General features: G+C 52.6%; 1 protein-coding gene across 3 annotated transcripts in view; it reads left to right on the plus strand.

Annotated features, from left to right (window-relative positions):
- COG3 (component of oligomeric golgi complex 3) overlaps nucleotides 1-7,706 on the plus strand; it is a 29,142-nt gene extending 21,436 nt beyond the window's left edge. For 2 of the 3 annotated variants that reach the window (XM_078616732.1, XM_078616731.1), the window contains 8 exons: nucleotides 19-108; nucleotides 1,368-1,488; nucleotides 1,705-1,793; nucleotides 3,959-4,093; nucleotides 4,616-4,691; nucleotides 5,601-5,728; nucleotides 6,572-6,670; nucleotides 7,140-7,706. In XM_078616732.1, the coding sequence (XP_078472858.1) occupies nucleotides 19-108; nucleotides 1,368-1,488; nucleotides 1,705-1,793; nucleotides 3,959-4,093; nucleotides 4,616-4,691; nucleotides 5,601-5,728; nucleotides 6,572-6,670; nucleotides 7,140-7,169 (768 nt within the window). In that variant the 3' untranslated portion in view covers nucleotides 7,170-7,706. The remainder of the gene's footprint in view (nucleotides 1-18; nucleotides 109-1,367; nucleotides 1,489-1,704; nucleotides 1,794-3,958; nucleotides 4,094-4,615; nucleotides 4,692-5,600; nucleotides 5,729-6,571; nucleotides 6,671-7,139) is intronic. The other variant, XR_013588524.1, reaches the window with a different exon arrangement.
- The last annotated feature ends 18,570 nt before the right edge of the window (nucleotides 7,707-26,276 follow it).

The following is a 26,276-nucleotide window of genomic DNA, read 5'->3' on the forward strand; positions in this document are numbered from 1 at the left end:
CCGGTGTGGCGATCACAGAAGCCGGTGTTCCAGGGCCTGTCCCAGGAGGCGCTCTCCGCCTGTATCAAGTCTCTGCTCTCAGCCAGTGAGGCCATCACTAAGAAGAAGGTGAGTGTATATTGTACGCTCATCTCGGTGGCTCGGAGGTGTTATCTCCCTCGCCCGGTATGCAGGAGGTCGTGGCTTCGTTCGCGACCCTGACGCCTGCTGCTGCTGTATATTTGGAGTCTGCGGCGTCTCTCTCCCCGTGGTCGCGTGGATTTTTCTCCGGCTCCTCCGGTGTTTCCCTGCACATTTAGAATCGACATCGTGCGTTTAGAGTATTTGGCTGCTATACATTTCCACGTGATAAGCCACTTCGTTGAGCTGTCATTTGTGGCCAGGTCGCTTCTGAAAAAGAGCTACATAGCTCAGTGGTCCTTACGTGGTAAAATAAATAATAGTTTTTTTTAAATATATATACATAAACTGTGGATCTACACTTGTGCATTCAAAATCGTAACCAAGGAACTCGGGCAGTCCTTTATTTGCCAAAGAGATTAAATATCCTCGTCATCATGATAGTGTAATAATCCTTCTTGAGACGGCTTCGGAATCAGTCCTTTTTATTTCCACTTCCACAAATACACTTTACTCACACACTCTCCGTTGCTGGCAGACAACGGAGAGAGGGCAGACTTCACACCAAGTCCCCACCGCGCACGTGGCACCCAGAGCCCCCGTACGCGCGTGACCCTGCTCTTGTCGTTCCCAAGTCTGCTCTCGATCGTTCCCTCTCTCTCTCTCTTAATCCCTTCGTCACGTGGTTCCCCCAAACAATCCTCCATGGACAGCCTTGACCGTTCTCGATGGTTCCCTGTCAATCCCGGGACCACGCCTCTGATCCGGCTCCCCATTAGCTGGGGCCCCGAATGGCCAGGCCAATCACCCCTGCTGACATGCCGTGATCACGCCGGGGCCATGCTCCCTGTCTCAACCCTTATTGGCTACAAAGCAGGACCGGCAAGCCAATCCCCACGTGAACCCTCTATGGCTGTTATTACATCAATAGCACTTCTCACTGCAGACATTAACTGTGATGTTCGCTATGAAGTGAACTTAAGGAACATGTGACACCGAGTGAGAAATAGTCGCCCGCAGACATGTCACGATACATGTGCATACATTGATATTTGCACTTGCGATACATGCATTTAACCTTGTGTGTAAGAATCTATGATTTGTGAATGATGATTCGCATTCGATGTTTGGGTTAGGCCATGTAATGACCTTGCCAAATGTGCGTCGTGTAACCCTCCACCGTCCAAAATATCCAGAGAAATTACATTGTCACGGCGTGTGCCCCCCACATGCTGTGTGCCCGCCAGACGGTGACAGACGGGCAGCTCTTCCTCATAAAGCATCTGCTCATCCTGCGGGAGCAGATCGCCCCCTTCCACGCAGACTTCACCATCAAGGAGGTTTCCCTGGACATGCGCAAGACTAAAGGTGGGGCGGGGCGCTCGGGTTGAACTCGGCCACCGTGTGCGGCGCGTGGCGGGTGTTGCGCGTGTCGTGCGCGTGTCGTGCGCGTGTCGCATGTGTGCGTTGTTGTGCACGCGCATCGCGCCCGTCCGCCTTCCGACATTCCTCGAGGGCGCTGCTGGTGCGCCGCATTGACGGAACCGCGCTCGACCCCCGTCGTTGTCCTGTCGTTCCCTCTAGAGGCCGCGTACAAGATGCTGACCCCTCGCACCGTCCCAAAACTGTTCCGTCTCAACAGCCACAACGCCATCCTGGAGTTCATCCTGCAGGTACCTCGAGGGCCCAGCCGCGGGTCAGGCCCCACACGCATCGACATCCGCACGGCGCCACCGATCATACAGACGTGCGGCGTCGGGCAGCTCCCGTTGCGTACGGCGCCGCGACGAACGCACGGCTCGATCATCGGTCACCCGGACGATAGTCACGTTTTAGGCGCCCCACCTCTTGACGGGTGCTTCCAGAAGGGAATGACATCACGAGGCTCGCCGGGAGATGCGTTGTTGCCCGACGCTACTCTGATCGCGCCAAGAAGCTTTGGGCGACAGGTTCGGTGAATGGCGGCAGGTCCAACGGGGGGGACGTTGCGTGCTGTAGTCGCCCTGTGACCGCTCGTGGTGGCTCTGCACACGTCAGGCTTTTAAGCCTCAACCCCCCGTGGGTCCTTTGGGGTCTCCACACGGGTTCCCTCTCGTCTGGGAAGAAGTCTTCGTGGGGAGTGGTGCACAACGTGGCGTTTGATCAAAAGTCTTCCTGGCTCTAGCTCGGGCCTGCCCCGTTTCCTCCACTCTGTGTGCTTTTGTTGGAGTCATTGCCAAAGGGGGTCTCCCGCTCCGAGACGCGTCTTTCTGTCTCGCGCTCCTGAGATTCACGTGAACATCTTTAATACGTCGTAGACGTATTAAAGATGTTCCGTGTACAAGCGTTGAAAGCACCAATTGTTGCTGTTCACCTCGCATCGGTTAAATTGAACAATTCTCACAACCACATTGAGAAATGAGGACGTTTCGTTTGAAGCATGATCAGGACAAGATCCAGGAAGTGAAAATTAAGTTTAATTTGTGATAGGTAAGGTGGTGGAGAGCCAGGACATTACATGGCCTCACCCAAAAATGTATTATGAATCGTAATATTGTCTTGGAAGGCCTATGTTTTAGATACTTAGAGTTTGTATATTTGCAGTTTGCATGTCTCTCTCCCTATGGCCGTGTGGATTTTTCTCCAGGTCTTCCAGGTTTTTTCCCTCCACATTTAGAAACACACATTTAGAGTATTTGTCTGCAACTACAAATTTCCACGAGATGACAAAGGCCACTTCGTTGAGCTATCATTTGTGGCCAGGTCACTTCTGAACAAGAGCTACATTGCTCGGTGGGCTTTACCTAATAAAAAAAAGTGAGTATAAAATGAATACTCCCTGATGTTGAGTTCACATGCGTAGGCCTTCTCAAGCACAGATTCAATTTTCCACGAATCTCTGCAGCCATAGTACCTATTACTGGAAATGTGATCACACCTTCCAGATTGAAAAACACGGTCACTTCACCTTGTTGTTCACTACTGCATCGCCACCGTGTGAAGACGAGTGACTCTACGCACTGTTGTGATAACGAGTTGCACAAAGGTTTTGTACAACCTACGCGCACACACACACGTTTGTTTAATCACAAGAGTTGAATACATTTGATATTCGCGGCATTCGTATAGCACAAGGCTATGCTTACGAAGGAAGGAGCTGTGTTTGCAGTGGTTTGACTGTAGGGGGCGATGTTGCTTTATGTAATTCCAACAGAGTAATTTTTGCAGGTAATTTTTTTATTTGGAAAGTTTGGATGGTGATGCCAGAATGCAGTGGGCCTACTTTTTTCAAATTGCGTCACGGGATCTTTGAAGCAAACAGAGCGTAGTAATTTATGACACCAGCAGTAATAACCAGGAGAACTTGCCGGATTTGAACTACAAATCTCTTAAAAAACCAGTGAATGCACTACCACTGGGCCATGTCGCCACTGCCCCATAATAGAATTGTATAACAATGTTGACCTCATCGACTGATACGAGCTTTTGGGAAGATGGTCACCGCAGCACGCTCTTTCAGATGCGCTCCTTTGGGCCGTCTGGAATGCTCTTTACTCTTAGAAAGCCGCTGGAGCTATGCGCTTTTAAATGATCTCGATTGAAAACTCGTTTCTTCAGAACTGCTTTTTGTGTTTAGATTGTTGTCCTTCCCCCGCATTTCTGATGAGCACGGTTGGCAACATACGGTGCGAAAAAAATTCTACATACATACACGTATTGTACCTGTAAGAGGTTACGCACGGACAGCGTCCTTGTGACTGATTAGACGTTCTCACATTGCCTAGGTGATTGCTGCGTCGCTTGCTTGATTCTCCTGCTCTGTATCTGGCCTTGTCCATGTCCATTCTGCCCTTTGTAGGGCACACCAGAGGTGAAGGAGCACTTCATGGACTCGAAGAAAGACGTGGACCGGCAGCTCAAGGCCACGTGCGAGCAGTTCATCCAGCAGCAGAGCAGCCAGCTCGTGGGGCCGCTCAAGGACCTCGTAGCCAAGGTGAGTGGCTCGTGCACAGCCGGGGATTCACGACCCTCTGATTAGCGCCGGGATGTTTGCGCGACACAGAAAGGCCACGGCCCGAAATGTTGCCCGTTTATATATTTTTACATTTGAAGGCCGCACCCAGCGTTATCGATTGCGTGGAGTTTTCTTGTAGTTTGTTATTTGTGCGCGACTGCAAATGGCCGTATCACCAAATACGTTTATACAGCTGAGTGGACAGAGGGGAGGGGGGGGGAGAGTTTGAGAACCCGTGCCTCATTGGCACGCCGGGAGATCGAATCTGGATTGCAAGTCCAGTCAGTGTGTGAACCACACCCCTTTGGCAGCTCCCTAAAGCCATGCGCCATATATTGTCATGTTTCTTGATTTGAGAAGCAGAAGTGAAACGCTGTACTCTAGTTTGGAGGCCCTGGTGCTGCCCTGCGTGTTCTCTGCACTTTGTACACATGCACGTTGAACACCTTTCGCACAGTCCGTAGCCAACCGTGCTAATGAGAGGTGCGCGTGTGTGAGCAGGTGGCCGCCCTGAAGGCCATGGCGAGCCAGGGAGGACCCAAATACTCGTTGCACCAACAGCCCTGGGCTAAGCCCGGTGAGACCGCCAGACCCACAGGAGCAGCCTCTGCAACGCGTTCACCCGCAACACCGGCACCTGTCGCGACACGCGAAAGTGTCCGTCCAGAACTCGCGCACCGAGCATTGACACCGCACGGCGGCATGGAGAAACCCCACAAGATATTAATTATGATAATAATCACTCTGAGTGCCTTTGCTAATCGTACCGGACACTGTCTGAAATAGTTTCACAGCAGGGGGCAATGTTGCTGTGTGTAATCCCATTGAGTAATTTTCTGGTTATTTCTTTAGGAATTTGGCATATTTGGACTGTAACGATGGCACACAACGGCCTCCACTTTTCAAATTACATCACAGGATCTCTATTGTCCACTGTGAGGCGAATGGCGCATGTCATTTAAAACTAAAATTAAAAAAATGTATTTACCAGGTAAGGCCCACTGAGCTATGTAGCTCTTTTTCACAAGCGACCTGGCCACAAATGATAGCTCAACGATGAGGCTTACAGCAGCCAAATACTCTAAACGCGTGTTTCTAAATGTGGAGGGGAAACCACAGGGAGAACATGCAAACACCAAATATACAGCAGGCGTCAGGGTCAAGGTCGAACCTACAACCTCCTGCATACCAGGCGAGGGAGTTAACATATCGCCACCGCAGCGCCCCTAGCTAACATAGAAGAAACTGACCAAAAGGCATATTTCAACGTGTCAACGTGTTCTTTTTCGTCCCACATCCCTGTGTGTCAACTTGTCTCCTGTGCCCCCGCCCCTGCATCCCCCGTGTCCCTGTGTCTCCCTATCTCCATGTCCCTGCATCCCCCGTGTCCCTGTGTCTCTGTGTCTCCCTATCTCCATGTCCCTATGTCCCCTGTGCCCCCCCCCTCTCCCTGTCTCCACGTCACCACCGTGTCCCCGTGTCTCAGAGAAGATTCAGGAGGTGGTGTCGTCCTCGTACCGCGCGCTCAAGAGCCGCGTGCCCAACGTCCAGCGCAGCATGGCGCTGTACCTGGCCAACGGCGACACGGAGGCCATCCTCTTCAAGCCCATCAAGGTGCGAGCCTTGGAGCCCGGGAGCCCGGGAGTGCGGTGGCTCAGGGGGGAGAGGGTTGGGAACAGATTCATGGGGCTCCATGCTTGTTGAGGTCACCGTCGTGAGCAGGCTTCCTGTTAGGCCCACACAGATTTGCTCCTTCGCGATTCACTCCGTCGTCGTCACGAGGCAGGATCCACGAGTCGATTGAAAAATGAATTCCTGTATTGGTGTTGGTTCCAGTTTATTTTGTTGAAACTATGCAAGAACTCGCAAAGAGAGAGCAGGATAGATCCTCATTTATCAAGAGCTATACGTGTCACCAAAATCTCAAAAGCAAACCGAATCAAATAAAGTACAGCAATCAAGCAAATACAAATCGGAACAAAAAACAACTGCGTCACGTGAGAAATTTAAAATATTGCACGAACATAAATCAATGTTACGTAGGTTCCCCGAGGTGTAAGTCAGCTCGGGCGGATTATTTTCAGACAGATCATAATATGATTACAATCAATTTATAGAATCATTAAACATATATAGGGGGTGACTGTTGTAGTCAGCGTCAAACATCACTCGGACCGCACGCTCAATGTCAGACATCACAAGTGGCAGTGCCGTTTAGGCCACGAGACATTAAAGGCACAGCACCCGAGTTGTGTTTGTGCACTATTTTCAATACCTCACGTGGCGCAGTTGTTTTGCCCCGATTTCTATTTGCTTCGTTGCCATGCTTTATTCCATCCATGTTGCCTTCTGCTATTTTTTTTGGCGACAGCCCAGACCACTCTTGCAAATGAGGCTCTGTCCTGGCCCTCTGTTTCAATCAAAACCATCCTCTCTGTGGATGTCACCTCCCCGCAGAACAACGTGCAGCAGGCGTTTGAGCACCTGCAGGCCGTGCTTGCCGAGGACTTCTCGGAGGAGGACCTCCAGATCATCGCCTGCCCCTCACCCGAGCAGGTGGGTGGGAGCTCTCCGTGCTGTGGCTTCCTACTGTGCACGTCTGTGGACAAAGAGCCTTGTAGCTCATCGGATTCCTCCAGTCTAAATTCGGTCTCCGCGCGCGTACGTGCCCGTTGGGGAAAGGTCCACATTGCGTGCTCGCGTGGTGTTCCCTTGGGCAGTTCAACGCGTTTAGGCTTTCGCGACCAATGTTATCCGTAATAAAGTTTTTTTTTGTTGGGGTTAGATCGCGTAAATGTTAAAGCTGGTTGTAATCGCCAGCGAAACGTCACGGTACTTGAATTGTAAACGTTGCGGGTTTTCTCTCCAACACAGAACCGGAGTGCTGAAGTAAGTAACTCATTGACACGTTCTGTTTACGTGACAAACCTTACTAATTGTCTGTCGGGTGGTGGCGGCGTTGACACGTTTATATCTACGCGGTCTCTTGGGCAGTCTGCATAGCATCACCTGCTTTGCGTTGCAGGTGAACCTGCTGCTGGTGCTGACGAAGTAGCGCAAGCTCCTTGCGAGGGGGCAGCAGTAGCCTGGTGCATTCTGGGAGTCGCGTCTTTCTTCGCTGGGGATCACGAGGTCAAGAGGTCGCAAGACAATGTGGGAACAGGCCCAGAGCAGCAAGGACTTCTTTCAGAAGAGAACCCACCGGTGTCATGGATTCACAGGCCCTTGCGAAAGTGTCCCATAATGCCTCTGTTTATTGCAGAGGTCACACAAACCTACAATTCCGCTTTGTTATCGTCTCTCTTTTTGGGGGTGTTTGGTTGCTCTTACGGCGGCAATTCCTAAATGCCACGTGCTAGGCGTGGTGGGGTAGACCTGTAAACTCGGCTCTTTGTGAGAGGCGGGTGAGGTGGATCGCACGGAGATCATCGCGTTAATTATACTCCCAGCCTGCTTAGCTGTGAGGTGGTCAGTACAGCAAACGGGTTTAAAACAATAATTGGTAAATTGGTCAAACATCACAATGCAGTTCCCACCCGAGTCGTTAGACTTGGTGAAGCTCTGTTGGATAAATAATAAAGATATTTTGTTATTGTTATTACTGTGATGCCTTCCTTGATGGTAGTCCGTGTATCACCGTCCATGAGTCTCTTTGGTGCATCTGAATCAGAATATGTATTTATACTGGAGGAGGAATCCAATGAGCTTTGAAGCTATTTTTCACAGATGTTCACAATTCTTTTTTTCCAAAGGACCCTCCCATCCACCTGACAAAGCCAAACAAAGTTGTCACGTGTAGAGCTGTGAACGCGCCAATTATTTTACGATTCAGCTCATTCCGGCGAGTTGGAAAATAAAGGTTGCAAAGAAATGTAGCAATCGGATCCCACGACGTTTTGCTTGAAACTACACCAAGCATCATTAAGGACAGATCCAGGAAGTCGATAACCACCTGACACGCGTGAGCCTCACAGGAACAACCAATCATATTTAAGCTCGACACTACACCACTGCAACCGATTCGTCGATCGTCATTGCTGGAATAATGAGCCGTAGTTCGTGTCGGTTCCCCATTGCAGATGCATTCGTGACGTACGTCTGTTGAAGCGGGCTCTTGGCTTTTCATCAAGATGCCCCGTGTGAGTGTTAAGAGTCTGTGACTTGGTTGCAGGTGCATTTCGGACATTTGGCGTGCACTGAGAGCCAATCGCGATTGCCGGCTGATGTGCAGGATGGGCAGCGGCGTGTCGGCGCAGGGGCGACACCCGCGCTTCACCTCGAGAGGCCCCTGGGTTCAACCCCCAACTCGGGTGCCTGTGTGGAGGTTGTGTGTTCTCCCCCCTGTTCTGCATCGGTTTCCTCCGGGTTCTTGGCTTTTCTCTCATAGCCAAGACGAACTTGACATTGCATCGGCCAACACATCTCAATTCTGAAAAATTGCCTGCAAAATTACTCAAATGGGATTACACAGCAGCAACATCGCCCCAAACACTGGGATACTTGGGCAGGATCCCTCCTGAAAAAAAGAGACTCGGTGAGGCGTTCCGTGGGAGAACAATGCGTAGAGTAAATGTTCTGTCTTAGCGATGGGGGGGCCGTCCGTGGCCCGGCACGGCTTGGATCTTCTCTCCAGGGACGTGGAAACGCAACGCTGCATGAGCCGTGCCACGTGCAAATACACCGCGCTTTATACATTTGACTTCATGACAAAATATTGCATGAATTCCAACCGCCATCACTTCTTGCGAACTTTGACGAAAATCAACCAATTTGCGTTACAATTTAGATTTATAAAGTGTATATATATATGCGACTGTGCCTCACCACCCTGTATAGACACCGAGTGGCCATTTATTTCATATAGGCTCTCACCTGAAGACGATTGCTTGTGTTGCGATCAAAACGTCGTGATATTTGTATTATTTTTCTATCTACGTGGCTTCACCGAAAGACCCATAGAATATGAATAAGGCTGGAGGGGTGATCCCAAGTCCCTGAGCCTGGAACGGAATAGTGGAGATGGTCTACGGCACGGGTGGCCGGGGGAATCGGCTTCCCTACACCGTGGGGGGCAGCAAAGGAAACACGAGTGACCTCCAACAAAGCGGAGGTTCACCCGAGGCGTCCGTTGCCGGCGAGGAAGCAAGGCCAGGCGATGTCCATTGCCGTGCGCGTGGCGGCGCCGATCTAAGCCACGCGGCTTGGTCGCTCCGCGTTGGTGTCGCTCGCTCGTCCGGCCCGGCGCAGCCCGCCGAGCGCCGCCCGGATCCTGGCCACGAGGGCCCCCAGCGCCCGCTCCTCGCTCGCCTCCGTGGCCTCCGTGGCCTCCGTGGCCGCGGAGGCCGCGGAGTCCGGGCCTCTCTCCGTCGCTTCGCTGCCGCCCGGCTGTGAGAGAGCAGCAGCACGGCGAGTGGTGGAGGGGCACCGAGCGACGACAACCGCGAGTTAGTTTGTTGGCCTTCCTCGCACTCCAGACATCCTCACGGCAGCGGCTTCTGGCTGGGCCATCGGACGAAGGCGGCCGTCACCGCATCGCGCTGCGTTTTCGGATGCGCTTCTGCGGTCGTCTGGAACGCTCTTCCGATATTAGGAAACCGTTGGAGTTATGCACTTTTAAATCATCATCTAGACTGACAAACTCATTTATTTAGAGCTACGTTTTGTGTTTAGTTTGTTGTCCTTCCCCCGCACCTCCGATTAGCCACGGTTGGCTACGTACGGCGCGAAAGAAGTTCCACGCACGTACGTATGTGAGTATGCAACGAACGTAACGACGACGAATGTCATCACTGACCGGCTGGTAGGCTACGCGGAGACGGACGCTGCGGTTGCGCGCCACGTAGGTCAGCAAAGCGTCCTCCCGCGTGAGGAGCCGGACCCGGGGGGCGCGGGCACCGAGCGGCACGTCCACGGGCTGCAGGGGCGGCGCGTGCGCGTGGTGCCCGTGGTGCTCATGGTGCCCGGCCGCGTCCTCCCAGAGCCAGCGCCGCGTCTCCCAGCCCCTCGCGCCGTAGCACCGGCCCCCGCTCGGCGTGACCACCAGCCTGCCTCCCCGCACACAACCACCGGAGCGGACACGCGGCGTGTATCCCGAGCTGTGAGTGAGCTGTGAGTGAGCTGTGTTGTAGGAGAGCCGCGTGCGAGTGAGTGAGCTGTGTGAGCTGCGTGAGCGAGCCGACTCACCGGACGCCCCCCGAGGCTGACACGCACACGGCACCTCCGCCCGCGGCCCCAAGCACGGCGAGGACGCGGCCGCCCTGGGCCCACACGACCCACACGAGGGGTCCCCCCGGGCCCCGCACGGCCTGCAGCACCACGTGGCCCGCCGGGTCCCTGGCCCCGCAACGCCAAAGTGGTCAAGGCTCCACGCGAGTAACGCCGCGTGGCGAGGTGTTCACCTCCTCGCCTGGTATGCGAGAGGTCGTGGGCTCGATCCCGCACCTCCGATTCGCGCGGTGCCAAAAGAGTTCAACATCGACACTGACGCCTCTTGTCTATTTGGAGGTTGCATGTTCTCCCCATAGGTTGCGTGGATTTGTCTCCGGATCTTAATACGCATACTTCATTTAGAATAAGCACGCCTTTAGAGTATTTGGCTGCTTTCATTGTCCACGTGATAAGACAACTCGTTCAGCTCTCATTGTGATCGCCAGGTCACTTTTGAAATAGGACTAATAACTCAGTGGGCCTTACCTGGTAAAATGAATTTAAAAAATGCTTTGTGATTTGCTTACCTTTAAACTCCTATCGTGTTTTTGTATTGTTCGTTTTAACTTTGTGACCTGTGTTCTTCAGGAGCTAGACGCCAATGTGCGTTGAACTTCTTTCGCACTGTACATAGCCAACCGTGCTAATTGAAGGTGCGGGTGAAGGACAACAAACTGAACGCGACAAACTCGCTCGGAGATTGTTCACCTCCCGGTGCTCCTCCGCTTGGCCATGACGAGAGGGATAAGGAGAGAGTTTGTTTGTGTAGCTTTGCAATTCCTCCTCCGCTAAAGGAGCGCAGAGCACAGCTGTTTTCTCTGTGTGGTCCATAGTTTGGGCTGAATGGCCGCACTGCCGTGGCTTGTCTACTATCTCTATGGGTCTCTGCGAAAATGTATCTCCTTGGGTCTCTATCTCAATGAGCTTCTATGCATCTCGATGGGTTTGCTACATGGTGCATAGTTTGGTTTGCACGGCCACAATCGCACTGCCGTGGCTCGTCTTACATTTCCCTTCGATGAAGGAGATTTGCGCACTGGCCTGGTGATGTCCTGATGGTTCCACCACCAGTGTGTACGACGAGGAGGAAATGTCCAAGCCAGGAGGTGCAATGTTTGCGCCTCGAATGCGGAGTTCATTCTGAACGTCTGCACCCAGGGCCCAGTGAGGCCACTATTCTCCAAATTGAAAACTCATTTTCTTTAGTAATGATTTTTGTGTTTAGTTTGGTGTCCTTCCCCCCGCACCTAAAATTAGCACGGTTGAATACGTACGGTGCGAAAGAAGTTCAACATACATATGAGTGTCCTTGACACCAGGAGCTACCGTGGAGCTGATCTGCCCACTGATCATCGGCTTGTCCTCTGTAAGATGCGCCTGCCATTCTTCCACTCTGGTGGTGGGTGTCCATCTAGGACCCCATTCAAACCCACAGTGGCCTGGTCTCGGGCTCGCAGCTGATGGTAGTTGCAAGCAGGATGCTATGCACTTTTAAATCTACGTGGAAAACTCATTTCTTTAGAACTGCTTTTTGTGTTTGGTTTATTGTCTTTACCCCGCACCTCCAATTAGCTGGGGTTGGCTACGTACGTTACGAAACAAGTTCAACGTCCGTACACTACACTATACACTACAATACACACTACACTATACACTACATTACACACTACACTACACTAAACACTACAATACACACTACACTATACACTACATTACACACTACACTACACTATACACTACAATACACACTACACTATACACTACAACACTCAATCTGGATCGCACACAACAGCAGCAGCATCGCCGCCACCCCCAATGTGCAAACTTGGCAGGACTCAGGGACGCTTTGGCGGTGAAATAAGTGTAACTAAAACAATAAGTAGCTAAAGTAATAAGTGTCCAAAACATATCCACGTTGAGCAGTCAAAGATGCTGTGGTGGTCCCTGATAAGGCAAGAGATGATGTACACGTGTTGGTGTTCTGGCTGCACGACCCCCACGCGAATCATTCATCTTGGGGAAGGGAGTCACTGCGTTGTTTGTATTCGAGTGGCCTTGTTATGACACTTCACACGATAGCAAGGCAGGGGGGAGGGCCTTTGCTCTAAAGAGCAACCACCTCACTTTGCTTTTTTTTACAGTTGCTTAGCACAGATCCAAAGGGCAAAAACGTAAATCAACCAGGAACAAGCAGCACTGTCAAAGTTGGAACAGATAAGGGTTGGCACGTTTCTAGAATTCGGCAAGGTTACGGGAGCGTTGGGGAAAAGAGACAGGATGGGAGAGAATTCCAAAGTCGATCAGTGCAAGGCAAGAAGCAGAATTAAGTGTTGTGACCTGCAGTGTGGTAAGAGAGTGAGCGGGCGAGTGAGTGGTGGGTCTGTTGTTACGACCTGCAGTGTGGTGAGTGGGTGAGTAAGTGGGTGAGAGAGTGAGTGGGTGGGTGAGTGAGTGGGCGAGTGAGTGGTGGGTTTGTTGTTACGACCTGCAGTGTGGTGAGTGGGTGAGTGAGTGGGTGAGAGAGTGAGTGAGTGGGCGAGTGAGTGGTGGGTCTGTTGTTACGACCTGTAGTGTGGTGAGTGGGTGAGAGAGTGAGTGAGTGGGCGAGTGAGTGGTGGGTCTGTTGTTACGACCTGCAGTGTGGTGAGTGGGTGAGAGAGTGAGTGAGTGGGTGAGTGAGTGAGCGAGGGAGTGAGTGGTGGGTCTGTTGTTACGACCTGCAGTGTGGTGGTTGAAAGCAGTGAGGTGAAACGGTCAGTGTCTGGTGGACCGAGTCCAAACATGGGTGGAGGAAGCAACGAGTGAAGTTCACAAGAACAGTAAATATGGCGGTAGTAGAAGTAGCGATAAGAGAGTGATAAGGGGGTGACTGGGTGAATCGGTGAGCGCTGGATCATCATTCACCCTGAATGCTGCGTTGTTCCAAAGCCTCTCGTGTACAAATGCACCTGGATGGCTATCCGCGCTCTGCGGCCTTCAGAAGGATACAGCACCTGCCCCGTCCCGTCTGCAAAAAAGGTCGAAAACTTGCGTCCGCCTTCATAGAAGCGCTCCACGACGTCTCCGCGCTGTGCACAGACGTCGCCGGGGATGAGCGGTCCCTACGGAGGAGTCATCGCAGACAGAAGCGGGAGGGTCCCCACGAGGACTGACGTGCATCGTCCCTGATGCCGCCCAACCTGTGGCCGTACTTAAACTCAAACGGTTTGTTGTTATTTTATTTTGCCAGGTGAGGCCCACTGAGCCACGTAGCTCTTTTGCAGAAGTGACCTGGCCACAAATGATAGCTCAACGAAGTGGCTTATCATCACGTGAAAAAATGTATAGCAGCCCAATCCTCTAAATGTGGAGGGAAAAATCGGAGGACCCGGAGAAAAATCCGCGTGACCACGGGGAAAGAGACATGCGAACTCCAAATGTACAGCAGCAGGCGTCAGGGTCAGGATCGAACCCACGCCCTCCTGTACACCAGGCGAGGTAGTTAACATCCCTACCCACCGTGATGATGATGAAAGAGAGAGACACGCAAACTCCAAATATACAGCAGCAGGCGTCAGGGTCATGATCGAATCCACGCCCTCCTGTACACCAGGCGAGGTAGTTAACATCCCTAGCCACCGTGATGATGATGATGAAAGAGAGAGACACGCAAACTCCAAATATACAGCAGCAGGCGTCAGGGTCAGGATCGAACCCACGCCCTCCTGTACACCAGGCGAGGTAGTCAACATCTCTGAGCCCAAGTTACTCTTGGGCTCAGAGGCCCCATGGCGCTGTACCCGTGCGTGTGGCCGGGCCCCGGGCTGCCGTGCAGCGGCGGCGGCGTGCGGCTCCGCGGGGTGGGCGGGCAGCGCGAACGAGAGGGTGCGGTGCAGCTCTGCGGACAAACCACCCAGCACACCCCCCCCAGGGTGACATCACGAGGACCCCCGCATGTTGTGGAGCGCTGTGCCACGTGGTTCAGACGCGCTCCGTGGTCGTTGATGAAAACTCGGGAACACAAAACTGAAAATTGCGCAAAGACGCGCGGAGAGAGGGAATTACTTTGTGAACGCGTACGTTGAACTTATGTCGCGCCGTACGTAGTCATCCGTGCGCATCGGAGGTGCGGGATTACTTTCGGACACATTGGAATGCACGGGTCGGAGAATATGTGCACGCAAACAACATATCGTCTAAACTATTGAGAACATCGAGTGGGGCTGGGGCAGGAGCCGTCACGTCCTCACGGCCAGGGCCCTACCGTCCTGTCGCTCCAGAATCCGCGCCACGATGCGATCCCTCCGCCTGCAGCACAGAGAGAGGAGGGCGTCTGGGTGACACCGCCTGCTACGCGACTAACGCCGCACCACACTGCACCACCATCGCACCACACCGCACCCCACCGCTCCACACCACATCGCACCACGATCGCACCCCACCGCACCACGCCACATCGCATCACCATCGCACCCCATCACACCCACCGCACCATGCCACATCGCACCGCACCACGCCACACCGCTCCACGCCGCGCCACACCACACCGTTAGCGCACCACGAGCGCACAGTCCATGCCGCAATCGTTGCCACCAACTGCCGCCGGCAACACGTGGAGCTACCAAACAGGACTTGGCGGGCGACAGGATGGAGCGACGTTGAAACGAAAAGTGAATAATTGGTGTGCGGGGCACAGGGTTCGAGCCGCCGCTTTAACTGACACGTGATGAGTGTTTACGAGAGGTCTCGCAAGAGTCGTACAAATTGCATTTACGTATTTGTAGGGAAATTACAATCCAAAACATACAATGTTAACTCGTATCGAACTAACATCCCAATGCTGAAACATTACGCTGCAAATTGCTCAACTGGGATCGCGCACAGCAGCAACATCGCCCCGCAATGCGAGCGAAAAACTGGCAGGACCCTCTTTAAAACGAGTCTTGAGACTCACGAGTGGAGGGACAGGAACGGCGCGTGTCGTCTCTTACTCCTGGACGAGGACTGCGCGATTGGGACCTTCCGCATCCTCGTCAGGCCATGGAGCCCGCACCTCGTGACCCCACGCCTCTCGCGCCGTCTCCCAAAGCGCCTGGCAGCAGAACCACTGCACGGAGACACGGGGAGAGTGGAACCGCTCTGGGGAATTCCGCGGGTCGTAGTTTGGAGTTCATAGCAGCATACTCTTTGGTTCTTTCGGTAAAGTCACTTCGGTGAAAAAATAAAATAAAAAATTTACTAAAATAAAAAATAAAAATAAATCACGACGTTTCGATTGCAACACAAGCAATCATCATCAGGTGTGACAACCACAGCAATAAAAAAAAATTGTGGTTGTCACACCTGATGATGATTGCTTGTGTTTCAATCGAAACGTCGTGATTTATTTATATATTTTTTATTTTAGTTTATTTTTTTCACCTACGTGACTTTACCGAAAGAACGAAAGAGTATGGATCCTTGCAGTCACGAAAACTTGAAATTCATAGCAGCAGTCGGACATGGGAGAGGAAGAGTCTCTGCGCGTTCGAGGCATGGCGTGTCCACCGTTTCTCCCTTGGTGTGTTTGCCGGCCCGACAAAGCGCTGCTGGCCCCCAATCGCTCCGTGGGAGGTGGGAGATTGGCGGCGGCGTCACGGGGGTCACCTGGCAAGTCTCGGTCGTGGGGGGGGGGGTCACCTGGCAAGTCTCGGTCGTCTCCCGTCCAAAAGCAACGAAGCTCAGCCCCGCTGACTATCCAAGATCTCACAATGATATGGGGGCGCATTTGAGTAATTTTGCCCCGAGGCATTCGTCATGAAAAACTTAAATGAAGTAAATGAGCGTGCTTCGAGGGACGGGTGGGGACTGTACAAACATTCCAGAGGAGATTTTAATTCTGTAATGAGAACTTGAAACTGGCATAAACACACACACACGCTGCGCAAATACAAACAACCTTGTGGGCCAAATGGCAGCCAGCTGTGCCTGTGTTTATCGACAGATGCAATTTGTTTCTCTCTTTATATTTGCATTTTTATTCACCTGCGCGTGTGTGTGTACTAGTTTGTGAATTAATCTGTCTCTGTGCATATATGCATGGGGAGGGCTGCAGTGGCGAGATGTTAACTGCCTCGCTAGGTATACAGGAGGTCGTGGGTTCGATCCCGACCCTGACGCTTGCTGTTTATTTGGAGTCTGCATGTCTCTCTCCCCGTGGTCGCGTGGGTTTTTCTCCCGGTCCTCGGTTTTTTCCTCCACATTATGAATCAACATCACGCGTTTAGAGTATTTTGTTGCGACACATTTCCACGTGATAAGCCACTTCGCTGAGCTATAACTTGTGACCGGGTCGCTTCTGAAAGAGAGCTACACAGCTTAGTGAGGCTTACCTCGTAAAGAAAGTAAATAAACCGGTAGCATTCTGCGCTATGAACGAGGCAACCCGAGTTCAATTCCCGCTCACGGCCAACACCGGTGACGATTATCTGAACCGGTCTTGGGCCTCCCCTAGGTCGACTCAGCATCAAACGATTACCTGGTGCTGCGTGTCGTAAACATCGCCACTGGGGAGACAAAGGCGGCCGGGCGTGGTGCTGACCACCCACCCCTCGGCACTTGCCCCAACAGTCCGTCAAGGCCATGCGGGGGATCTTTGTCTCTTGTGTTTGTGCGCGCGTGCCGAGACTTGGCACCCTGCCGCTCACCGTGCGCTCAGGAGGGCCCCCGGCGGCCACGTGCAGGGGCCACTCGCTGGGGCGGCCGCAGGAGCGGCACGAAGTCGCCACGTCCTGGGGCACACGACAGGCAGACGAAGACCCCCCCCCCCGTGAGACGCGGGGGGAGGGGGCTGTTGGGAAAAGTGACGCGAGCGAGTATCGAGTAGCACCCCTACAGAGGCGGGTGGTGCGGCCAGGGACCACGCCCAGCCGCCTTTGTCTCCCACGTCGCGATGTTTTCCGCACCGTGCCAGGTACTGATTTGAGGCTGAGTCGACCTAGGGGAAGCCCAGGACCGGTTCAAATATTCGCCACTGTTATTGGTCGTGAGAGGTAATCGAGCTCGGGTCGTTGGCTACGTAAGGTGCGAAAGAAGTTCAACATATGTACGTAGATCGGGTTCGTAGCGCAGCGCGCTAACTACTGCGCCGCCGCTCCCACACACGCACACGCAGAAATGTTGATGCACATGCAGCCTGATTCGAGTACACGGAGGCACAGAGACTAACACACAAACAACACAAACAACAAATCAACACGTTGTTATTTTTGCAGTCAGCTTGGTGATTGTGAATTGAGTATTGGTAGGTCGCGTCACGATCGGAGTTTTAGAACAATATCACAATCATGAATCAAAAACAGCAGTCGCCAATCGCCACCAAGTGGCAGTGATGTCAACATAGCACTGGTACCAGGCTAGGTGCACTCTGAGGCCCACATGAAGTTTGTCATAGGCCCGCTGCTGGCAGGAAGTCATGGGATAGACCCCAAGGTGGTTTTGGGTTGACCGAGGCGACTGGGCGCCCCAATGTTTCCACCTCGCTGAGTTTTAGACGCCCGGCGCTCCGCTCGTTGTTGTGAGCGTCACTCCTCATTGTTGCAGGGGGGGCATCGCCTCCCAACTGTCCCACAGCAGCGTTCTTTTCAGTTTCATTTATTAGGTATAACCCTGTGAGCCATGCGGCTCTTAACTCGATTGCTCTTTTATTTGCGGAGAGGGGAAAAAAAGGTTATAAAAGACGCAAAATATATCCGATGATGGTCCCTCTCGAAAAATCGTCGAGACTTATTTGACGATGCGTTCCTGGTTGATCGCTGCTGACACTGAAAGGCGGTGTGTGGTCCCCCCCCCCCCACCGCCACTGAGACCCGACAAACATCATTATTTGATTGATATTTACCAGACAAAATACCTTGAACTATTGTATTATTCATCTGGGGTCCTTGTTTAAATTGCGTGGAATAATGGGAGCGTACCACAACCCTCTGGGGAAGCTTCTAGAATCGGCCTCTGTTTGAGGGTTGTTATTACTTCTTATTATTACTTTGCCGCAATGTATGTGTTTGTACAGCGTTGCTTTATTTTCTAAATATTTATGCTTTTTTTAACCCAGGAAAAATCTCCGTGAGTCTCTGAACTCTTGTTTTGGGGTCTGTCGGTAAAGTCACGTAGATAGGTTCAAAAAAATTACAAAAAACTACGACGTTTCGATCGCAACACAAGCGATCGTCACCTGATGACGACCGCTTGTGTTGCTATCGAAACGTCGTAGTTTTTGGTATTATTTTTTAAACCTATCTACGTGATTTTACCGAAAGACCCAAAGAATATGAATTCCTGCAGTCACAAAAGCTTTAAGTCAAGATTTAGTCTCAAGACTTGTTTTCAGGAGGTTCCTGCCAGCTTGTCACGGGAGGGGGAGGGCGATGTTGCTGGTGTGCACGCGATCCCAATTGAGACATTTGCAGCGGCTTTTTTTCTAGCATTGGGATGTTTGGCCAACTACAAGTTGCGTGGTTTTGTTTCAGCCATGGGAGGACATAGGAGAACCTGGAGGGAACCCATGGGGGACAAACAGGGGGCGAGAGCACACAGACTCCCACTGCGCTGTCGTGGATGATCACACATCCGAGGCTTGGCCGATGACGACGGCTCGATGCAGCGGCCAATTCGCGTGACCCAAGACCACTTTGTCTGTGGGCAGCGCGTTGGTTAATCACGCACAGCAAGTCACAAGGAGCTTATGTGGAGACCCGATTGTCGACTCAGTGGGAGCTCTCACTTGCAAATGTTACAGGGAAGTTTGACCAACACAAGGGGGGTCCCTGTTACCCGCACAGCGACGGGACTATGCAGCGCTATGGGAAGCAAACTGCAGGTTATTTGTGACTGATGTCTAACTCGGCCTCCGCATGCATCTGTGTGTGTAGGTCATGTGTGAGTGTGTGCGCGTGTGTGTGTGCGCGTGTTTGTTTGTGTGCCAGCGATGAGTCACTGCAAAGGAAAATTCCACGGTTAAACATTAAACGGGCAGTGGCTGTCAGAGTGCAGTGATTGTCGTGTCGTGGTGCGTAGGCAAATCAGGGTTTGTGGTCTAGACTCGAGGTCAAGAACGATGATCGAGGGGGACAGCCTGCGTCATCGATAGACCGTGCACAACACCGCACATCACAGCAGGCGCGCGATTGAAATGTTCACGGTGACAAAAATGTCTCCTTGGACAGGCGTCCCTCGCGAGAGATATGGCACCGTAATTCATCCTCACTCTGAAATTGATTGGGGTGTACGTTAAGGCACACACGCGCACACGATTGTGGCCAGTTAGAAGTTGACCTCAGCGGTGGCAGCGAACAAGACTACCAAGCAGATAATGTTGCCTACTTTCCGTATCTGTCCCGCGACTTAATACAAGTATAAATACGCATGCCATCATCCGCACTCCGATTAGCACGGTCGGCTACGTACGGTGTGAAAGAAGTTCAGCATACATACATACATACAACCACGCGGCCTTCTGGGGGTGCATCACTTCAGCGAGCCTGACTGCTGATGAGACATTGCAATGCCAAAACGGGACCAGAGTTTGGCATTGTGCTGCACACATCAAGAACCTCTGGATCGTGCCACCGCTGGAGCCGCGTCGCCGCTACCGCTGGTGGCACGACACGAGTGTGGTGCCACCACGAGTGTGGTGCCACCGCTGGAGCCGCGTCACCGCCCCATGCGTCTCCATCGTGGACACCCCAAGCTGGCAGCAAGCGCGGAGTGTGGCAGCAAACTCGCCTTCTGTGATCGAAGTTCTCCCTCCCGCCGCCTCGCCCCATCACAGACGTCGCGGTCGCAGGCAGCGGCCTCGCTCGGCACGTCCGGCCTCTGCTCGGCCACCGGGGCCCCGGCTGCATCAGCCTCCTGCTTCTCCTCCTCCGACTCCTCCGACTCTCGGATGTCCAGAAGGTTCTCCATGGAGCCCCTCCAGGTGCCACCCTGGGAGGCGACGCAGGCACGCGGAGCTCAGCGTCGTCCTAGGCAGCCTTTGTCAATCCACAAGCTGCTTCTTGATTGAAAACTCAATTATTTAGAAGTGATTTTAGTTACGTGGAATTCCTCTCCGTAGAGGCGGTAAGATTTCGATTTAAAGCTTTCGTGACTGCAGGGATTCATTCTAGATTTGAAGCTTTCGTGACTGCAAGGATTCATACTCTTAGTTCTTTCGGTAAAGTCACGTAGGTAAACAATTTATAATGACAGACCTGTTCTTCGTCATTCAGACGCTGTCTTTCCGACAGCCCTGTTTCTTCACCTGAGGACGGCTGCTTGCGTTGTGGCCGAAACGTCGTGAGAATTGTATTTTATTATGTTTTATTTTAATTATTTTATTATTTCCCTTCTACGTGACTTTACCGAAAGAACCAATAAGATGAATCCCTGCAGTCACGAAAGCTTTAAATCGAAATTAGATTTTAGTTTGTTGTCCTTCCCCCTGCACCTCCGATTGGCACGCTGGGCTACCTACGGTGCGAAAGAAGTTCCACGCACATGCAGTGCACACATCTCGCGATGCTGTCAGAGTCCACCTGGCACCTGCACACCACCTGAGTTCCTCACTCCATCTCCACGGCGGACGTCAACCTCAGACGTGCTCCGTTCCTTGGCCGCCCGTCATTATTCTTGATCGCCACGTGGTATAAAAACCGTTTAGTTCTCTTAGAGGCCGTCCATAAATGACGTCACGCGATTTTTGACGATTTTTGACCCCCCCCCCCCCCTTCGTCACACGGCGTCACAGTCAGACCCCCCCTCAAATATGACGTCACAAAGCTCTGCCCCCCCCCCAAAAAAAAATATAAAACGTGCTTCAAATCGCTTTAAACTATTGATGTGACGTCACATTTATCAAACCCCCCTCCCTCGTCACACATCGTCACAAATGTCTGACCCCCCCCCCCCCAGGTGCGTGACGTCATTTATGGACGGCCCCTTTCTGCGTGGAGTCTTGTATGTTTGTATGCTCTCTCTGTCTCCCCATGGGTTTACTCTGGGCTCTCAAGTTTCCCCCCGCAGCTAAAACACACAACGCAACTGATATTGGCCAAATATACCAGCGCTGAAATATGACCCGCAAATGACTCATTTGGGATCGCACACACAGCAACAACATCGCGTCCCTATAACAAAACAGAAAAAAAACTTGGCAGGACCCTCCTGAAAAAGGGGTCTTGAGACTCTTTAGGGCAAACAAGTGTAGCAGTAGTATTAGTAATACTAATAACAATAGCAACTTAACAGTGAAGACATGAGTCAGAGACACGAGAGAGAGGGACGAGGCTGAAGTTGATCTCAGCTTGTCGCGAGCGAGCCGTCGTGAGCCGTGAGCGATCGTCCGCTCCTGTCACGCGCGCCAGAAGAACCGGTAACCCGCTCCCAGGAACCGGTTTACCCGATCCCAGCGGCAAGCCGGCAATGAACGCAGACGCGATTGGCACTGCGGGGGGGAGATACAAACCGCACGGCGGGGCAAGTCACCGCACGGTTCGCTCTCCCTGGCTCCTCGTCAAGCTGCTCCGGGTTCTGAGTCGCTCGCGGGCGCCCCGCGTGCACGAGAAGACCCTCCTCCTCCTCCACTCGAGGGGACATGTTATAGTCTCCCGCTTTGTTAGCGGGGCGGACGTCTTAGATGGCGGGTGGTCGTGTACCCACACTTCACCCCGCCACTCGCCACAGCTGGTGAGCAGGAGCAGGTGGTGAGTGGTGACTGGGTGGGGGGGTGAGGAGGTGGTGAGTGGGTGGGTGGTGAGTGGGTGTGGGGGTGAGGAGGTGGTGAGTGGGTGGGTGAGGAGGTGGTGAGTGGGTGGGTGAGGAGGTGGTGAGTGGGTGGGGGGTGAGGTGGTGAGTGGGTGGGTGGTGAGTGGGTGGGTGAGGAGGTGGTGAGTGGGTGGGGGGTGAGGAGGTGGTGAGTGGGTGGTGAGTGGGTGGGTGAGGAGGTGGTGAGTGGGTGTGGGGGTGAGGAGGTGGTAAAGTAGGTGGTGAGTGGGTGGGTGAGGAGGTCTCTCCTGCTGCTGCTGCTGCTGCTGCCCCCTCGCTGTGCGTGTGGAGTCACCGAAGGGGTTCCCGCCCGGTACCCGGCTCACTGCTCACCGCGCTCACCACTCACGGCTCACCACTCACGGCTCACCACTCACGGCTCACCACTCACGGCTCACCACTCACGGCTCACCACTCACCGCGCTCACTGTTCTCACCGGTCACGACTCACGGCGGTCAATGTTTGGGTCTCCCGTTGGTTGCCGTTAGCAACAGTGGAGCTGAGCACAGAGCGAGCAGCGGTCACTGTGGTCACGTGCAGGTGTGTGTAGTGTGGTGTTGTGTGTGGTGTGGTGTGTGTGGTGTGTGTGGTGTGTGTGTGTGGTGTGTAGTGTGTGTAGTGTGTGTGTGTAATGTGTGTGGTGTTTGTAGTGTGTGTGTGGTGTGTGTGTGTAATGTGTGTGTGGTGTGTGTGGTGTGTGTGTGTAGTGTAGTGTGTGTAGTGTGTGTGTAGTATGTGTGTGGTGTGTGTGTGTGTGCGGTGTGTGTGTGTAGTGTGTGTGTGTGGTGTGTGTGTGCTGTGTGTGTATGGTGTGTGTGGTGTGTGTGTGGTGTGTGTGTGGTGTGTGGTGTGTGTGGTGTGTGTGGTGTGTCATCAGGTGGGACCGTCAGATTTGCTGCAGCAAATCTGACGGTCCCACCTGATGACGGAGACTTGTGTTGCCTCCGAAACGTCGTGATTTTTATTGTTTTATTTTTATTAATTTTAATTTCATTTTTTACCTACGTGACTTTACCGAAAGAACTAAGAGTATGAATCCTTGCAGTCACGAAAGCTTCAAATCTAGAATTATCGCTCTGATTGCCTGTAGGAGGCAGCAGAGCCATCCCACTCGGAGACGTGAGCGTTCTCTACAGGGTATCCTCTACTTACGAACGAGTTCGTTTCCAGAGCTCTGTTCGTACGTCGATTTGTTCGTAAGTCCAACTTTAATACTGTCGATTCCAAACGTGTTGTACGTTGAGTACACTGAACACGTGGAATGTCTTTAAAAGTTGTATAATCGCCTGTCGATGCCACTGGTTCTTCACGTTCTGCAGATGTAGATGCCACCACCGCCATCTAATGCATGGCGGTTAAACTTACGACTCGACTTAGGGACAGGTTTGTTCGTATCTCTGAAAGTTCGTAAGTCAAATATTCGTACGTAGAAGAATCCTTGTATTTAAACTGCAGGAGGAGTCCAATTATCTACACACTAGTAATAAACTAGTTTCAATATTAATGTGTGTATATTTTGTAATTTAAGCAACGATATCTCTCACCAAGGAGTATAAACCAGCACACAAATCCGGTCATCCTCGTAGCAGCAGCAGCGGCTTTTGCCTGGCCATCGAACAAAGCGGTGGTCATCGCCTCGCGCGCTTTCAGATGCGCTTCTGCGGCCGTCTGGAACGCACCTCCGTCCGCTATTAGGAAGCCGCTGGAGCTACGCATTTTAAAATCTAGATTGAAAACTAATTTCTTTAGAACTGCCTTTTGTGTTTAGCTTGTTGTTCTTCCCCCGCACCTGCGATTAGCGCGGTTGGCTGCGTACGGTACGAAAGAAGTTCAACACGCACACATCGTCAGCTGCCACCGTGGCGTTACTGGTTGTTATCAGACTGTGTGGCTGGATGTGCAAAATTGTCCACCCCGCTTGTGTCCACCCAGCAGTAGGAATGCGTTCTCTGCAGGTGGTGAGTGCTGGGGTAAGGTGTGAGTTCGCCCACCTCTTCCACCACGTCTGGACAGCGTGGAAGAGTAGACCAAACGCCCTCTGGATCTCGCTCCAGTAGTGAAGGCCCTTCCGCATGCAGGCACTGCAGGGGTGCACTTGGAGTAAACCCTTCAACCCACATGTGACTTAGCCTTAGGCCTGCCGCCGTGCGGTCGGTACATCTGCACGCGCGCATCGGCAGTAGAATCGACAGTAGAATGCATCAATTTCGTCTGTACGGGATCGAGTGTTTCCCCCTCGCACGTCTTGGTTTTCTGCAGATGTCCCGGTTTCCTTTCTACGAGAACGAGTGAATACACCTTTTACGAGTTGAAATAAGGATAATGATGATCATTATCGATTCTGGGAACGGTTACCGATTCACCGGTTACTGTTCGACAAACGTCAGAGCGAGTGGCCACTGCTGTGTGCGTGCGGTGCTGCGTGCCTCGCTTTATGGCAATGATTGCTCGAGTTAAATAATAACTAGCGACCCCGTGTCCACAGTGCAACAACCATCACACCACCCGCACATGACGGCATGCTGCGGAGATTCGCGGTTCCAATCCAGCGTTTGGCTCTGGTTATTATTGCGGTTGTGTTTTTATAATAAAAAAAATACTACCACTACCGTGCGCTGCTTGCTTCACTAACAGTGGACGTTAAAGATCCCGTGGGGTGATTCGCAAGAGTTGAATGCCCTTTGTGTGCCATGTTACGGTCCAAATTTTTGTCAGATTATACCAAGAAATGTACCTGCAAAATGGCTATAGGGTTCACACACAGCAACAACATTGCTCCCTACTGTCGAACTACTGCAGACTTTTGTTTCAGGCAAGGCATTACAAGTTCAATTTAAGCTAAACTATTTTTCTTTTCTTTTACCAGGTAAGTCCCACTGAGCTACGCAGCTCTTCTACAAAAGCGACCTTGCTATCGCAAATGATAGCTCAACGAAGTGGCTTATCGTTTCGAAATGCTTCGCAGCCAAATACTCTAAACGCGCGTTTCTAAACGAGAAACAGATTTGCCGAACCGCGCAGGTTTTTGCAGCCAATATCGTTAATTATAATATTGATTTGTTCGGCCACGTTGCTTGAGTTAAGTGACCTAACCCAGAATCTAATTACGAATCAAACAATGGGGGCATTACTGATCGCTTTAGGGGTTATCTGTTGTGGACCGAGCAGTGAGCGGGCCCCTGACACCTTCGACGGAGCCCGGGTGATGTTCATCCCTCTCATTGGCGTCCGTGAGCTGTCGATGCTCTCAGCTGTTTGTCGGGACGGGGTGAATGTCACTCGAGACGACACGAGGCGAGAATGGGCGCACGGCGCAGGAGGCAATGCCGCTCTGCACGCGTGCCCTGCGCTGCAGGCTCACACTGCACGTGGGCTGCACGGCGGTGTCGTGCATGAGCACGCACGTTCGTCTGTAGTCGTGCGTGTGTGTGTGTACTCGTGTGTGTGTGTACTCGTGTGTGTGTGTACTCGTGTGTGTGTGTGTGTACTCGTGTGTGTGTGTAGTCGTGTGTGTGTGTAGTCGTGTGTGTGTGTAGTCGACTCAGCCTCAAATGAGTACAGTACCTGGTGAGTCGCGTAAAACATCGCCCCTGGGGAGACAAAGGCGACCGGGTGTGGTGCTGGCTCCTCACCCCCTCGTATGCCGTGCCGGCCTTCATAGGTGCTACTCGCAAACAGCACTTGCCCCAACAGTCTGTTCAGGCTACACGGGGCTTCTTTGTCTTTGCAGTCACGCGTGGGGAGCGGTGGTGTAGCGGTTAGCGCGATGCGCTACAAACCCGGTGACGGATTTTCTGAACTTGCCCCGGGCCTCCCCTAGGTCGACTCAGCCTCAAATGAGTACATGATGCGGTGTGTAAACATCGCCACTAGGGAGACAAAGGCGGCCGGGCGTGGTGCTGGCCACCCAACCCCTCGTGTGCCTTTAGCCGGCCTTCATGCTCGGTATTCGCTAACAGCACTTGCTCCAGCAGCCGGTGAAGGCTACACGGGGGATCTTTGCCTTTGCATAATGAGGGAACTCCACTGGCATAGACGCGGAGGGGCGGGGGGAGGCAGTGAGGGTTGGGGGTGGCTCCTGACGTCCCACGCAGCCCAGAGGCTCTCACCCCCCTCCTGCCCCTCCTGTCCACACTGCGCTGTGAGGCTCCACCTCACCCCTCTCCTCATCCTGCTCCTCCTGTCCACACTGCG

The sequence above is a fragment of the Lampetra planeri genome, chromosome 51, assembly GCF_965212315.1.
Source record: "Lampetra planeri chromosome 51, kcLamPlan1.2.h2, whole genome shotgun sequence".
NCBI classification, from domain to species: Eukaryota; Metazoa; Chordata; class Hyperoartia; order Petromyzontiformes; family Petromyzontidae; genus Lampetra; species Lampetra planeri.